This window comes from Emydura macquarii, unplaced genomic scaffold (genome assembly GCF_026122565.2).
Source record: "Emydura macquarii macquarii isolate MOO-44397 ecotype Brisbane River unplaced genomic scaffold, CSIRO-AGI_Emac_v2 contig_1253, whole genome shotgun sequence".
Lineage (NCBI taxonomy): Eukaryota > Metazoa > Chordata > Testudines > Chelidae > Emydura > Emydura macquarii.
This window is the reverse complement of record NW_027131390.1, coordinates 63217976-63235496: the sequence shown is the minus strand read 5'-3', so window position 1 is coordinate 63235496 and position 17521 is coordinate 63217976. Positions and strand designations below refer to the sequence as shown.

Genomic DNA, 17521 nt, shown 5'->3' with positions numbered 1-17521 from the left:
GAATATATTGGTATTTTCTTAAATAACATCCAACCTTCTCCTTAACACAGGACATAGAATTTCTCCTAGCCAATGTAGATCCTTTCTGTACTGCTTCACAGCATGCTTTTAAAATTTACCCCAACCGCTTCTCCAAAATGCAGGGGCTTGTAGCTGTGGAGGTTAATCCCAATTCTGAGGAGAAAACGAGTGCTTCAGTCACCTCCCAGAATATCTAAGGCCTTTGTAGCAAGTGAGTAAAGCACTGTCTAGCTTACTTTTAGAATCAAGCTGTATGCCAGATGGAAGAGGCCCACTTAAAATCCCATCTGAGGCTAACCTGAGCTGCTGCTGCCCATGCCACCTTAGCCATGCTGCTGTTTTTAGCACACTAGCTTAAGCAGAGCTCCTGTGTGTTCAGCTGTGTAGATATAACCAGCGATCCCCAAATACCCTTTTTATCAGGGATAGGAGAGTCATTTAGTTGCTTTGAGCAGAGGCAGAGGGATCGCTTGGATAAGAGATCTTCCTCCACCTGCACCTTTCACCTCTGGAACTGTTTAAGTACAATGACTATTAAAAGACCAACATTTCTGCTGAATGCTATAAACCATCACACACACCCCATAGGAGTTAGATCTGTGATAATTTGGAACTGGCACTGCCAAGAAAACAGATATTTTCTGTTAGCTCAGACCTGTAGACAGAAATGACTGTTTTCAGAGTTGTAGTTACTCTTGTTATATCATTGATCTTTCTATTCTGTAGATGAAAATACAGCTACATTATGTAGAAAGAGATATACAGTAGTCATACTGACTGCAGTGGGTGGTAATAATTAGCTCCACAATTATTTGTGCATAAATAGGGTAGGTTTTTAATGTGTTTATTTTAAGATTCCATGTTTGTTGTATCTTACTGCCTCAATCAATAGGAGAAAAAAAATGGAATAGGGAGATGAGGAAAAGATGAGTTGGATATTCAACTCTGGCAAAACAAAGAATTGTTTAAAAACTTTGTTCTTGTAACTATAAGTGGAAATCATTCTTCCATCCAGACTCCTTCCAAAGTAAATGGGAGGGTTTATCCCAATATGTAGGGAGGACCTTTTTTCTCTTGCCTGCTTATGTTTGTGAAGACTGAATCAGAGTGTATTCCTTTGCTTGTCCAGGCAAGTAGTAGTAATGCAGGATTAAAAAGGTTTTTTATCATCTTCAGCATTAGAGGAGGGGCAAATATATACTTTTTGCAAGAATTGGTAAATTTTCATGACATTGTTACAAGGCTGAACTTGAATTCCAAAACGAGAGAGGGTGTTGGACAGCCTTTCTTTTTCATCTTACATGGAAAGCTTTTCTTGTAAGAAATCAATGACCGTGTTGTTTGAACGGAAAACTTTTTTGTGATATCACTACTTCTGAAACCAGCCACAATGCTTGGAGAATCTCAGTGATATACAGCATTTAATGTTTCGTTTCATCCAATAGAACTTTTCACCTCTCCCTTCTGAATAATTGCTTAATTCATGATTAGTTGTGACCCCTGTTCTAAAAAAGCATTTAGTCTCCTGGCAAGAGATTTTGTTGCTTTCTGACTTTAACATAAAATTAGACTGAAAACCAAAATACGCAAGAGGGAGCTAAATTTGAGAGTTGCCTCTCATCTGGCTGGACGAAAACATAATTACACCTCAGCTAGATTTGATGCTATTCCTGACACAGCTGGCTGCCTGAATGGTCACGTGACAAGGAGCATTGTGCTATTTAGTAAGTTAATCACTGCATGATATCATGTCCTTCCTTTCCTTTCTTTTCCTTCACTTCTCCCAATAATTCTGCATCTTTTATCCAGATTCATTTTGCTGGCATGAAGTTTCTTCAGTTTTGCTACAAACATTTATCATGTTAGCTATTCTGATTTTCTGTTAGTGGATTTGTATTGTGCAAGTCAGATACCTTGTTGAGGAAAGATTTCAGCATAAAACTGAATGTGAAACTGTATAGGAGCTGGCAATTGGTAAAAAATGTAATTGCTACTAATAAACTGGAACTGAATGTTTGGGGGACCCAAAAGATGAATACCCATCTCCAAATTTTTCCTCTTAAGAGCTGAAAGTAGAAATCCACAGAGATGGTATGTCTACACTGTAGTGTAAGCCCAGGGTTGAAACTCAGGCTTGAGCCTAATCCCCCTTCCATCTACACACAAAATCACGCTAACCCAGGGCTCAGACCCTGGAGGATTTAGACACAGGAACCCCAGGTTGAGACCCAGGATTCAACCTTTCTTAACCTGGGATTACAAATGAGTGTAGACACTCAAATCCTAGGTTAACAAACCTATGGTCTGCTAACTCAAGTTCTACTAATCCTGAGCTTACATTGCAGTGTAGATGTACCCTTTGTCACTTGCTCACCAATCTGTTTAAGATTACTGTAGACTGCTCTCTAAAGTTTAAAAGCCTTCTGTAGCATTTGAAAAGTACTTTTTCATAGTAAAACGTACACTGGAAGTAGAATAATGGGAAACTATGTGGCTTTGAAATGGGTTGAAATGCATTAGAATATCTTTACTGCTTTAAATTGGGTCTCAAAGTAGGTTAGTATGGCACATTCATACTGTGGTCCTCCACCTGGCTAGAATTTAGGGCTACAGTTCGGCTGGACTGCTGCTTTGTCAGGTGAAGGCCTCCCCCGCAAACTCTTGCCCAGTAGCTGGGTGGGAGATTCTTACGCTGCTTCCACACAGCTGAGTTTGCTCCTCTGGTTGACCCTGTTTGTTTATTTCTGAATTGGACAGAGTGGTTTTTATCTCAGGCAGTGTAAGCTCTAGAGTGTCACAAGATGTTCCCAGGAGTGAGGCAAGGTCCAAGGTTGAGGGGATATTGGAGTATTCTGGGAGGGATTTGGGGTAGGGAAGGAAAGGTACATGAAAAGTGGTGTGGAGAAGAAAAGGAGTAGAAGTGGATAAAACCTGGAAGGCGGAGAGGAAGAAGAGACAGGAGATAGGGAGTGTTAAAAGGGTGAATTTGGGGGATCAGTTGTCTTTTTCTCTTCAGACCTTGCTTTTAAATCCAAGGCAAAAAACTCTTTGGGGAACATACTGCTGACCCAGTAATTGGAAATGTTGTTGTTCTCTGATTGAATTACCTTAAAAACTAAACATAATTTCTGGGGAAAAAAAACAATTTACTAGTTTTGAATTAATTTTTCAAACCAGAAAATACAAATGCCCTTCTGTCTTCTCTGACACAGCTGTCAACATGGTGAAAAAAATTACTTGTTACTGTTTAACTAGACTTCTAATCCATTTCTGACAAATTTACCAAGTAAATTAGAATGTATCTTTAAGGCCTTGCTTAAGGAGTGTAATATGATACTCAATTTTATGTTGCTCTGTGATGTGGACAAAGTTGCCATAAGTAAAATGAGTGGAAATGTATAAACACAGGACCTTTCTTTTCAATTCATTGGCTCTATCCTCCATTAAATAAGCACCGGGGGAAGCTGAAAGCGAACGATCCATTATATGTGAATGTGTTTGGAGTTTGTTTGAATTATTGCCAAAATGCATTATCCTTAAACTGTTTGCCCAAGAGCTGTACTGTCGTTGACTTCATAAACAATAAGGGTCTATTGCTTGCTTTTGCTGTTGAAAGTAACTGTTACTGAATTGAACACCTGTCACATAAATTAAAATAATGCATAGAATGAAATGATTTTCTATGATGTGGAAAAGTCAAACTAAAGTCAAGGAGAGGGACTACACTTCTACTGCTGAAAGTTAAATTGAGTTTGTGGTAACAAGCTGCTCAAATCTTTGCCCCAAAGATCTGGGTGATGAGGCAGACAGTTTAATGGGAAAAGGCTGTAGCTTTATTAAGGCAAGATTCATATAACAGATCAGCCTAGCCTACAGCTTGTATCTATTCTGTAACTACAGCCTATCCTATTGCTCAGTAATCACAAATTGATGTAATAACCTATGAGTGCTCTGATCCACACTCTTGGAAGAACCCACACCCAGAACAGGTTCTGTTCTTAACAGTATAATTAACCCTGAACAGCTAAAAACAGATTTCTGAATTCCCCAACCTACTTGGTATGGTAATGCCTAAAAGGCAACAAGTGTCATTTTCTTGGGCTATGTCTACATTTTTCCGCAGGTGTGAACTGTAGAGTACACCAAAGTATTGCAGTCTAACTGCCCAGTGTGTATGCTGTTGGAGCAAACTAAAAGGAACCTCGAGTTGTTCGTGTTAACATAGTCCCATTTGAAAGAGAATTACGTAAACGCAAACTAGGTACCTTTTAGTCATGCCACCAGTATCCGCATGGGGTAGTTAGATCACAGCACTTTAGTGCACTCTGCAGTTCACACCCCCGTAGTCCCATCAGTTTCCTAAAATCCATTAAGTATCCCTTTTGGAGGTGGTGATCTCACTACAACCAAGACTGCATAATGACCTTGGCTCTTAAAAAAACAATCACAATTGTTTTCTACAAACTTGAAAAGCCAATTAACCTGTGTTAGAAAATGGCAGCCTTTACTGATTACAGACTATTACCATAAAAATCCCCAATTGGGATAATACAATTATCTTAAAAACTATTACTTAGACCTATTTACTATTTGTTATAACTTAAATACACACATCATAAAGAGGCAACTGATTTTCTCTTAGTACATCAAAATGACCAAGCAACTTTTAAAAGGTCTGGAATGGTTTTCCTTAGGCAAATCTAACATTCTTAAAATACATTGTTTCCTCAGGGAAAGTATATGGATATTGAGTTTGATTTCAAAGGCGATCCACTCGGCGGAGTTATAAGTAACTGTGAGTATTGCATTTGGTACTGACTTACACATTTCAAGGACTCTCCTATTCAGATTGTGCAGTAAAAAGAGGAGAGATGAGTTATGATGAGATAGTGCTTGGTTTTAATTAGAATTCAGTTTTCGTTATGTGATAGAGATGGAAAATTCTAGTTACTCTTTCTTTGTTTGGCACTGAATTGTATCTAAAACAAAGTAAAAAAGGCATCTGAAAAAATAGGACCAGAACTATTAAAAAGTATTGTTTAAAGGGTCCATAAACGTGGCTTATGGGAGCATATATTGCCCATCCTTGAAGTTATCTGAGAGGGAGCTTTAAGGACTGTTGTTTCACTTAACTGTTACCTGATGTGGCAGACAGGAGTGGTGGTAGTCAAATTCCAGATAGGTCATTTTCTTATCAGACCTAACACTCCATTGTTGAGAAGTTGTTAAAAAAATCAGTCTTTAGTTTGTGCTGACAACGATAAAGGAGCTGCACAAAAAAACCCTTTTTGTATCGAGCATAAAAAAGCAAAAAGGGAACAGGACAAATTTGATTTCCCTTGCAGGTAAGGCTGTACCTGGAAGAGTTTATTACAAACAATGGAATATAAAACCCAAACCAATAGCTATTTAAAGTGTGATTACCCATTTACTTTGAAATTTTGCAACAAAGACATTTGAGGCCAATGGGTGCTATGTTTATTTAATGTTGCACTCACCAAAAATTAAATACAGACGACACAATTTTTATCATTCAGGCTTTGTGTATTATTTTTCATCTAATATTCAAAATATTTTGTATGCAAAACATAAATTGATCTCAGTACTGTATGTGAACTTTCAACTGTTTTGTCTATAAAATGCCAGACTAATTATTCTGATAAAAAATATTGCATCTTGCCAAAAGGAGGCCAATACAATAGTTCTGAAGTTCTTTGTTTCCCTTTTTCAACTTCTTTGCATGTTAGTGTATGCAAAGCAGCCTGTGAAAAGTGTGGTTTTTAAGCCCTTGTGCTCTTGGGTTGATGTCAGTGTTAGCAAGGGCTGTGGTATAAATACTAGGAGAGATACTTCTGTCCACTGCCCCTGAAATATATAGATGCTTATTGAACTGTACATCTTTCAGTGCTGTTAATGTATGTCTGTGAAGCACTATGTTAGATGCAAGTTACTATTTAGTATTGGTGTGTTTTCCCATCTGTTCCTAATAGTGTTCTGCATTTCAAAATATTTAATACTACATCTGTCTTACCTATAAATCCTTCATTTGAACTGACTCTATAATTTAAAGTTAATTTGTCTTCTGTCGCTGACAACTTCTGATTTGTGGGTGAATTTCCACAATTGTATCACATTTAGTTGGATCTTAAATGTCACTTTCTTGAAAAATTACTTCTCCGGAAATCAAGACTTCTTTTAGGATGTTGGACTTATTCTGTTTTAAGTCAATTTTAAGAATCCTCTTTCTGTCTATGACTTAGTTGAAAGAGAAACTTAAGTAATGTGAAGTTTCCATCAGTTTGTTGTTATTCTACCGCTTGTCGTTTTCTGACCGTTAGTCCATTGTTACATCCTGTGATAATTATATCACCACTCTGTCTTTTTTATATTCCTTAAATTACAACAATAATATATTATAGCTAGAGCTTGATCCGGTGACGTCAAAGAGATTTCATTGGGCTTTCGATCAGATCCTGTATTGCCAAAATATTTCTTATGTGAATGTTGCAAATAGAATGGTGGAAGTTCTGGCTTGTATTTTTAGAAATTAGACTCTAATTGTGCCACACTGTCTGGTCAGAGTGGTTAGTTCAAGCCTGCAGCTCCTTGCTTGAAAAATCCTGAACTACACTATTAAGTAATTCTATAAATCTCAGTGGGGAGGAGGGGGCATCATCAACCCTATTTTTAATGCTGTTACATGCTCTGTGGCAGTGGTTTCCAACCTGTGGTCCGTGGGCCAAAATCTTTCAGTATGGCCTGTGGCTCCCCTCCCACTGGCTGAAGAAGGGAGCTGCTGCCTGAATACCCAGACAGAGCGCATTGCCGGTGAAGGCTCCTTGCTGCAGCCAAGGGGACGGGAGATCAGCGCTCCCCTCCCCCGGCTGTAATAGGGAGCACGGCAAAGTTTGCCGCCTCAGTCCCTAGGTGCTGGGGTTCCTGCTGGAGCCATGGGGAGTGGAGCACTGTTCTCCCATCCCCCTTGCTGCAGAAGGGAACCACTGCCTAGGGACCCAGGTGGAGCACACAGTTTCACTGCTGCAGCCAGGGGGATGGGAGATCCTCGTCCCTGAACTCCTTCCCTCTGACTGCAGTGGAGTGGAGGGGAGCTGCTGGCGGAGCCTGGTGGCCCTTCAGGGTTGTAAAAATTATATTTGTGGCCCTCGAGCCAAAAAGATTGGGAACCACTGCCCTATAGGATAGAATATTGCATTTATAATGAGTTCAGATGGAAGATCTTTGATTAAGTAGTGTTCTTCAGGAATCCAATGCTTGGGAAGCACAGAATTATTAAATGCTGACAAGCATGAAACGTTTTTCTTGGATATTCCCTTTATTATCAGCTCATATCCTACACTGATCTCCATGTGTGCAGACCTTGTGGCCCCCTTCAATGGGACAACCTGGGTGCAAAGGGCTGCTCACATAGTATAATTAGCCCAGTGATGCTTATCCATTTCCCACTGAAGAGAGAGACTTCCATTGACTTCAGTGGGAATTGATCAGACCTGTAATGTCTTGTGTACCATATATGGGAGTAAAAGCCTTCAAGCAAATCTTGTAAAATGGAAGCACTCTGAAATGCCTGCTGAGCTAGTCAGGTCTGGCTTGTTTCCAAATTGATGACAGTTTATATTTGATAATTATAAATTATATGTCTGTATTAAAGCTTCCAAAAACATTTTTTCATGCATTTGGCACCTTGTTCCATGAATGCTGTCATGGAAAAGAAATGGTGAGTGGAAAAGTTAATTGTGATTAATAGGATTTATCAGATCTCTAGATGTGTGTTGAAACTGACTGTGATCAGCCACTTAAACTGAAAAACATTTTCTATTCTATAGTCTGTGTAGCCATATATCATCTTGCTTGATCACAAGCCAAATGTTGTAGAGCCAGGTGAGGGACCAGGATGGTAAGCCGCACTAAGGAGGCTGTGGTGTGATTTAGTATAAGTGGCATTCTTTTCTCAGTGACTGCAACTAATGTCCCAACATGCTGATACGGTGCATGGGTGGTGCTGGAATTTCTCATCTTTTGGGTGAGAGGTAAAACTGAGGTCCTAATTGTAGCAGTAGTCACTGTGGGTGAGGTTCTGTGGCCTGCAATGTGCAGGAGGTCAGACTATATGATCATGATGGTCCCTTTTGACTTTAAAGTCTGTGATACTGACTATTGCATGAGACTGGTGTAACTGTTAGTTTGTAACACCTGCCTGTGGTCTATTATGTTGGAATGGGGTCAGCAAGCATTCACTGCAGCCGAAAAAGCAGTAGGAGTTTGGCTGGCTGGCGGGGAGAAAAGGGCTTGTCTCTTTTAAGATCCCCACCACTGGCATTGGGTTTTGTAGGAGGAGCGGAAGTTACCTGAACCAAAGGGTGACTAGAAGACGCTGGCTCAGGTGAGGGCACAGACCATCATATGCCTTAGGGGGAAGAATATTTATACCTTTAACATCTCGCACCCTTTTATTATATTGACCATTTGTGGTAATGAAAGGTCCCATATAAAGAAAGAGAGACAAACTCCAGCATATCTAGCTGTACCTAAACTGCACCTAAATTTCTCCTTGCAGTTTCATATGAATACAATATTCATCTTCTCTTTCTGTCCTGAATGACTGGGTGGTGGTCCTGTGTTCTGTTAAATAACTGCTGTGTTTCAGCCCATGGGTAGGTGCAGGGAAGCCTTACTGACCACACGGGAGGTGTTGCCAGCTTAGTTAACATTTGCAAAGGTTTAAAAGATCATGTGATTTAAAGGCACTTTGCATTAAAAGTATGCAACTTCAGTGTTTTATTTACAGCTAACCTGCTTTTAACTCAGTTGGAAGTTGTGGTAATGAATTGCAGAAATTGTAGACAGTATTCCTAGTTCTCCGTTTATTTTCACTAGCAACTAGATAGAGGGGTAAAGGTGCTATATAGGTGAGAATATTGTTTTTCTTTTGTGTTTTGCTTGATAACTAAGAGCAGCATGAATTAGTTGACTGTATCCTCTTTATAGACCTTAAGGCCAGAAGGGTCCATCATGATCACCTTGTCTGACTTCTTGCACATCGCAGGCCACAGAACCTCACCCACCCACTCCTGTAATTTGCCCATAACCTCTGGCTGAGTTACTGAAGTTCTCAAATCTTGAATCATTTACTCTAGTTGCAACCTGCAAGTGACTTGAGCCGCATGCTGCAGAGGAAGGAAAAAACCCTTCAGGGTCTCTGCCAACCTGACCTGGGAGAAAATTCCTTTCTGTCTCCAAATATAGCAGTTAGTTAGATCCTGAGCATGTGAGCAAGATCCAACAGCCAGATACCTGACAAAGAATTCTCTGTAGTAACGTAAAGCCCTCCCCATCTAGTGTCCCATCTGCAGTCACTGGAGATATTTGCTAGTAGCAGTACCAGATGGGCCATATGCTATTTTAGGCAATCTCATCATATCATCCCCTCCATACATTTATCTAGCTCAGTCTTGAAACAAGGTATGTTTCCCCCCGGCTTTCCCCGCTATTTGTCATGGAAGGCTGTTTCAGAACTTCACTCCGCTGATGGTTAGAAACCTTCATCTAATTTTAAGCATACACTTATTGATGGCCAGTTTATATCCATTTTGTTCATGTGCCAGCATTGGCCCTTAACTTAAATAACTCCTCTACCTTCCTGGTGTTTATCCATGTGATGTATTTATAGAGAGCAATCATATCTCCCATCATCCTTGGTTTAGTTAGGCTAAACAAGCCAAGCTCCTAAAGTCTCCTCTCGTAAGGGAGGTTCTCCATTCCTTTCATCATCCTAGTAGCCTTTCTCTGTATCTGTTTCAGTTTGAATGAATCTTTCTTAAATATGGGAGACCAGAATTGCACCCAGTATTCCAGATGAGTTCTCACCAGTGCCTTATATAATGGGAATAATACTTCCCTATCTGTACTGGAAATACCTCGCCTGAGGCATCCTAGGATTGCATTAGCCTTTTTCACACCCTGATGCAGGGATGTGCACAACAGGTGGCAAGTTCTTCAGTCCAGTCCAGTTCCCTAGTTAATTCTCATAATATTTTTAAGTTTCCCCTTTTGAAATCAAAGGACCCCAGTTAGAGACCTATTTTTATTTATTCTTCCACTTAATTCAGTTTGAAGTAACTCATGATCACTTGAACCAAGATTGTCCCCTACAACCAGTTCTTCTATGAGGTCCTCACCACTTACTAATACTAAATCTAAAATGGCATCACCTCTTGTTTGGTGACTATTTAGTGAAGAAATTTGTTGGCTATCACATCCAGGAATATCTTGTCTGTGCCACTATTAGTAGTACTTGTCCTCCAATCTGTGTCTGGGAAATTAAAGTCGCCCGTAATCACTCAATTCTCAGTATTTATTTCATTAAAAATGTTGGAGGTCTCTGTCCATATCCATATGATATCTTGGAGGTCTGTAGCAGACCCCAAGCACTATCCTACTGGTGCCTCTGTTGCCTTTCTTCCCCAAAGTGATTCTGATCCAAACATTCCGTTTTATGCATTCCTTTGCTTATAATTTCTTTACAGTCTACCTCGTCATAAATATACAATGCTACTCTACCACCTTTACCTTTATTTCTGTCCTTCCTGAACAGCATGTACCCTTCAATACCTGTACTCTAGTCATGACTACTATGCCACCATATTATCCCTATATCTCGTTTAACTTTTTGCTCCAGTAGTTCTAGTTCCTCTATTTTGTTACCCAGGCTCCTTGCATTGGTGTACAGACATCCTAGTTGTTTTTGCTTGGCTTCATCCAGATTCCTTCCCCAATTAGGTATTGTCACCTGCCTGTCAGTTACTGTCAGTTGTTTAGGCGCTGTCTTTCCTCATGTTGTTCATTCTCCTACTCTGTTGTTTTTCTCCATTGCTGTATCCTCTCTTACTTTATTTTCCTCTTGCTTGATATTGGAATCAGCTGTGGAGATTACGTGAGCATCTCCCAGTTGTCTTCCCCCAAATTCTTAGTTTAAAGCTCTTTTAATCAGTTAAGACACTTCTGGGATGGAAGTTGGCACAATCAGATGGAGTCCATTCCATGAGAACAGTCCTCTGTCCATGAATGCCTTCCCTGGTGTCAAACATACCAAAGTCCTGCTGATCGCACTTTTTTCTCCTTCTGTAGGAGAAAGATCACCTGAGCCTCCATTTCTTTCAGCATCTTCCCCAGCCTGCTGTAGTCTTCCTTGACACATCCCAGCAAGAATCTAGCAGTATAATTTATTCCCATGTGAACAAACACATTGATGTATATTAGGATGGTCAGTCTTCTCATGAAACAAACCAAAGCTATCACTTTTCTTTTGCTCATTTCTCAGTGTAAAGCATGCCGTGTAAATCTGTATTGAAAAGGTTTCATAAGATGGACTACTGGTATTTTTTAGGAACAGGTATGGTCACTTTTAAAATTAGTAGTTTATATTGAGTTTTAATGAACAGTTGCAATAATTATACATGGAAATGGGGCACATTTTGCACTTGTATTTGCATGCTCAACTTTAAAATCCATGGCCTGCCTGTGTCCTACCCCAGAGTAGTTTATAGATCTTAAATTCACACTTGAGTAATATATTAGTGATATACAAACAAACCTGAGATGTTAGCTACAATTTTGGCAATAATTTTTCTGATGAGTCACAGAAGTTCTTCATATGCTTTGTTCTCCATTAAAAAAAAATCAGCTTGGAGTTAAAGGCTGGAGATGTTAAAAAATATGTATATTCCTGTGTTAGACAACTATAGAGCATCTCAGTTAGTAAGTAAGTAAATAATTCTGCCTGATAAAAAAAAGATAGTAGTAGTGGGAATCACCTGCTGAATGCAATCACACTTCTTAACATGACAATGGTTTTTTCTAACAGACCCTAAACAGTATCCCAAACCCCATCCTGATTTAATGATAGGTTAGAAAATAACTCTGAACCTGGATACAGTAGATGTACTGCCTGGTCCACAGGATTCATAGTCATCGGGGGTTAGTAAAAAACTTGTTGGTTAAACTGACTTTTAAATCTGTATGTTGGGTTGATTTGTTAAAATGCTGCTGAAACAGTGGGGCAGAGGGAGTCAACCAAAATCAGAGTTTTCTAAGAATATGTCAGATGTTTTGGATCACTTTTGCCAGTTTCATTGTGGCCTGCACATGGACAACGAATAGCAGAGCATAAACTCAGCTTTAAGCAGGATTGCGAATGATGGCTCCATTGTTACGATAAATACCTGGCTCCCTGACTATAACACCTTTCTGGAATTTTTCTCCTATAAATATCCAGGCAGACAGTTGAGCGAAAATTGGATTTTGGAAATCTGATCACTAATTTAGTTAACGTCCTTGCTTAAAACCCCCCCCCCCCCCCCCCCAAACCTTGGAAGAAAAATCTAAGAGACAAAGATCCCTTTAAAAGAATTAATTTAACATATGCTCAGGAAACTGTTTACATTAAAGCCTCTGAAGGCATGCATGTAATTAGAAAAAGCCATGTGTATCCTATTTTGTCAGAGCAACATAGCTGAGTTTTTAAAGCTGTACTGAAGAATATTTGTAACAAATAAAATGCCTTTCAACCCAAAGGTCCCAAAGAGCTTCACAAACTATATACTTTCAACAGCGCTCCTAAAATACAGTCACTTCTGGAAGGGAATGCAGCTACTAGTGGGGCAGAAGTAAAAATGGGAGATTTAAGTTAGATATTAGGAAAAGCTTTCTAAATGTAAGGGTAGCTAAATTCTGGAATAAGCTTCCAAGGGAAGTTGTGAAATAGCCACTACTGCAGGTTTTTAAAAACAGATTGAACGAACACCTGTCAGGGATGGTCTAGGTTTACTTTGTCCTGCCTCAGCTCAGGGGGCTGACTTGATGTCTTTCTCAAGGTCCCTTCCAGCCCCATGTTTTTATGATTCTATATTAAGCAAGATTGAACCTAAAATTGTCCCCCCACTCTATCCTGACATACAGATTTAATCTTAGATTGCCAGTAGCAGGGTGGCTGTTCAGTTAATTTATCTATTGCAACTCTTTTTTTGATTCAAGCTTTAATATTCAATTAAAGGATAGCTTCCCGTTAGGGGAGGTCTGACTTAAAAAAACAGAAAGGACTTGATTCTACAAGATGTTTAAACACATGCCTTACTTGGAACGCATGAATAGTCCTAGGCTACTAATGTGTTTAAATTTAGGCATGTGCATAAATACCTTGCAGAATTAGGGCCTAACAATGGTTACATTTGTTTTTGTGCACTATAATACAGTAGAACCTCAGATTTTTCGAACACCTCCGGAATGGAGGTTGTTCATAACTCTGAAATATTCATAACGCTGATCAAAACGTTTTGGTGGTTCTTTCAAAAATTTACAACTGAACATTGATTTTAATACAGTTTTGAAACTTTCCCATGCAGAAGAGAGAGGCTGCTTTTAACCATCTCAATGTAAATGAAATAAGCATAAACCTTATCAAATCTTTTTTTAAACTTTCCTTTTATTTTTTTAGTAGTTTATGTTTAACACAGTACTGTACTGTATTTGCTTTCTTGATCTCTGCTGCTGCCTGATTGCATACTTCTGGTTCCACATGAAGTGTGTGGTTGATGGGTCAGTTCCTAATTCTGGTGTTCATAACTCTGAGGTTTTATTGTACAATTAAAAAATTCAAAGGTCTGGGGGCAGTAGAAAAGTTGCGTATACCTAAAAAAACCCATATTTATAGTGATTTTTAAATATTGCTGAGATTCATGTTAAGTTTTATGTTAAGATTTGCCAGAGCTAGATGACTGAGTCATAAATCCATGAAGATATTTTTTAAAATTGTTTAGACAGATTACAAAATGGTGTTCTGTCGTATTGTTTGTTTTGATTATATTACAGATATTCCACAGTCCAGTTTTCAAATTTAATTGTTTTTTTCTCTTCCTTTTTAAGTTTAAGTAAATGCAGTCTTTAATTAGTCATTCAAAAAGTCAGTGTTTCAGATAGTTTGTGCTAAAACACAACTTCTCTGAAAATTCTTACAAACTTTTACATATTAAACCAATGTATATTTTTTACAAATACATAAATGCTACAGATTACCAGAAATAAATGACATGGGTTGAGCCAGAGATAGAAATAAGAAGTGCACTGTCATTGATTGTAGCTCTGCTGATCTAAAATTCATATAAATTGCACTTTATTGTATGCACGCCGTATGCCAAAAAACCTAGAGCCTGCCGTCAGTAGATGTTGAGAATGTTCAACACCCCTCAGGTTCAGTCTCTTGAAATTAATAAACTTGACACAAATGTGGTCCATTTCAAGTTATATTAAACCATATAGGTAATTTGGTTTTGTGGTATGTGATCAAGCCAAAAGAGACATGTTTATAAGATAAAAGTGATTGCAGTTTGTCTTTAATAAGGTCATACTTTGCATCACTGGATAGCAATTATTTTTTAAAAGGTTTTGTAAAACTACTCGTTGCTGAATATGCTGAAATACAGCCACATTTGGAAGCAGCAAAGACAAATTATAGGGTTATTAGATTATAAAAATGCAGATGTTGCTTGAAAAAAGACTGAAATCATCCTAACTGTACCACTGAGACCTCAGAAATTAGTGAATTTTCCGCACCGTAATCTTCAATCTTTCAAATGCTGTGTTTGCTGTGAGTTTTGTCCATTGCTGTCCAAGTCAGTGTGGTGCTTTAAATTCACTTTGGCACTTGGTTATTTTGAGCACAATGCAATTTACTTTGTCCCTGATATATTTGTAAGAGGCTTAATGTGGGTTCAACTAGGAGATGTTAAAATGTCGTAGAGGGAGGACTAGAATAGTAAGTTAAATTTTTATGTCCCTGTGCTTTAGACTTAATTTACTAGCATATACTAGGATTTGAAGTATTTATGTAGTACTGGATTCTTTGGCCACACCTATTCTAATGTTCTCCCCGCAGCTCCCTGTATGACAGCGTGCAGGGACAGACACAAAGCACAATGGTGGCATCCGTTGTTCTCAGCTCAGCAGAAAATTAACACGTGCACTGATATGGCTTTTTCTTACCACAGCATGCTTAGAAAATTGCAGTGGAGCCCTGAGTATTAGCAGTTTTCTGTATATCTTTCTGTGCAATCCTAGTGCCACAAATAGTTCCTAGAGACAAAAAATTAGTAAGAAAGTAAATGTTTAAGTGCCAGAGGACATATAGTCACTTTCCAATAAGGCAAGTGCCCTTATATAAGTTAAAAGCAGCACTGAGTTGATAGTAGGTAACCTGTTAACTCCTAATGCTGCATTTCAAAGTAAAAATGCAAATTGATGCGGAACTGACTTCTACACTCAGTGTCCACACACTGACCAGGCTGCGGGGATATTTAGCAGAGAAATTCATTGCCAACTCAAATACCCCAATATATCACTTCTGTGAAGTCTTATTGGTAATTACTGGTTCACCAAAGTTCTCCTAGAATGTAGCATCAGAACTACCAACAGCCTCATTGCAACTGCTTTGGAATTGCATGGTGTAACACAAGACAGAATTTGGCTCAGTGTGTCTAAATCCATATTCTTACCCATATTAGGCATCTGGGCACCTTGGTGATTTCTGAAGAACTTTCCTTTATCTTCTATACAGAATCATAGAAGATTAGGGTTGGAAGGGATCTCAGGAGGTCATCTAGTCCAACCCCTCTATCTTCTCTTTCTGGATAGAAAGTGTAGAAACAGCTTATTCTAACTTTGAAAAGAATCATAGAACAGGATGCAAGATGCTTCATTGAAAGTTTTTGACTAGAAAATTTAACTAGTTAGGTATTTGGTACTTCATGTAACCTTCACCCCTGCAGCAGGGATTGAGTGTGACCTTAAGTAACTCTTTCTTGTTGCCCCTGGGACATTAGGAAAGTATGCTGAACTTTGTTTTGATCAGTTTTTCACAATGATTATCAAGTTCTCACAGATGCCTAATGAAACTCTTAAAGTATTAAGACTGCTAATGCTTGATGTTAATTGAGCATGTTGCCTTTAGTGTATCTGGAATTTTTAAATGCACAGAAGTTTTGGCCTGTCCAAATTGTGACTCTAAACACTGAATTAAAAATAATTACAAATCTTTGTCTGGAATTTATTTGTAAATTAACTAGGAGACTTAGACTTGGCATGAAAGCAACCATGTTCCTTTTAACACGTTGAGATGTGTACTCTTAAAGGGATTGACCCTTCAAGCACTAACATGATGCAAAAGGGCATGCACACCTGATGAGTGGCATATACTATTCAGTAGGTGCACAGCTAGCGCACGCATCGTCTGCACTGCACTTGGCGTGAGGTGCTGGCACCTTCACCGTAGAGAGTGCCTGCAACTTATAAAGGGATGCATCCTGAGAAAGGTGGGGTTGTAGACTAGGCCAGGCTGGGACCATGGTGCTGAGCCCTCATGTATGCTACTAAAAGAAAGAGTGAAAGGCATTTTTTTTAAATAGTTGTAGCTCAGCCTCCACAAGATGGAGAGCAGCTCTGTGCCAAACTGAGTGTTGCTCACATCTATCCAGAACTTCTTTTCACATCTCCCTTCATTCTCATGCAGCATCTAGCCCAAAGCTATCAAAACCTTTTCAGTGCAATTCAGCCATGAACTGAATTTGCATTGCCATTTGAGTAGTAAGTGTGACAGAGCTCTTCAAAACCTTATGTTCTGAGCCAGTCGAGCTCTACAATCTTGCAAGATTCTTGTCCTCATTGATAAGGCATAAATCATAGAGTCACTGGTAGAAAAGAGCTAATAACCTTGTCAAAATACTTGCCAGTTCAGTGTATGCTCCTATAAAAAAAGTGCTTTTTCCCGTCTCGTTTTCAGTGCCTCCCTTGATAGAGCTTCCATCGGGTGGGTCCCTTGGGGGATAATCTAATAGGCCTCACTGTCATAAAATGTGTCCTGATTATTCATCTTAAATTTTCCTTTATTCCATTTCATCCCATTACTCCTGGTTAGACATCTTAGTTCCACTCTAAAATTTCCTGTTCTTCTTTGCTGCTTCCACCTTCCAGACACTTCAGCTTCTTTTGAAGCTCTTTTCACATAGAACAATCCTCCCCAAATTTCCCCCTTATTCCCCTCCCCTTATTTTCTGTTGTCGTTCCAATATTTTTGTGGATTTTCTCTGGGCTTATCCCCAAGGTGCTGCTTATGTCTGAAAATACAGGGCCAGATTTTAAGTGTTTAGTTGCCTAGTGGAATTTTCGAAAGCACCTGGGCATCTAGAACTCATTGATTTCAATGGATGGTGTTAGGCACCTAGAAGCTTTAGAAAATACCACTAGGCACCTAAATACCTTTAAAAATCTGGCCAATCATCAATAACTGGTTAGGCTGCAACATGTAGAAATCAGCAGTTTGTTGTAGGTTGAGCTGGGCAAATAATGAACACAATTATTTGTCAATATCTTAGTTAAGAAATGTCACAACTTGTTAAATTATTGAATAAATATTATTTGATCAGCTCCGGTGTTA

At 39.0% G+C, this 17521-nt stretch overlaps 1 protein-coding gene across 4 annotated transcripts in view; it reads left to right on the top strand.

Moving 5' to 3' along the window:
- MYO1B (myosin IB) overlaps positions 1–17521 on the top strand; it is a 169017-nt gene that overhangs the window by 94429 nt on the left and 57067 nt on the right. For all 4 annotated transcript variants that reach the window (XM_067549001.1, XM_067548999.1, XM_067549000.1 and 1 more), the window contains exon 7: positions 4753–4816. In XM_067549001.1, coding sequence (XP_067405102.1) covers positions 4753–4816 — 64 coding nt within the window. The remainder of the gene's footprint in view (positions 1–4752; positions 4817–17521) is intronic.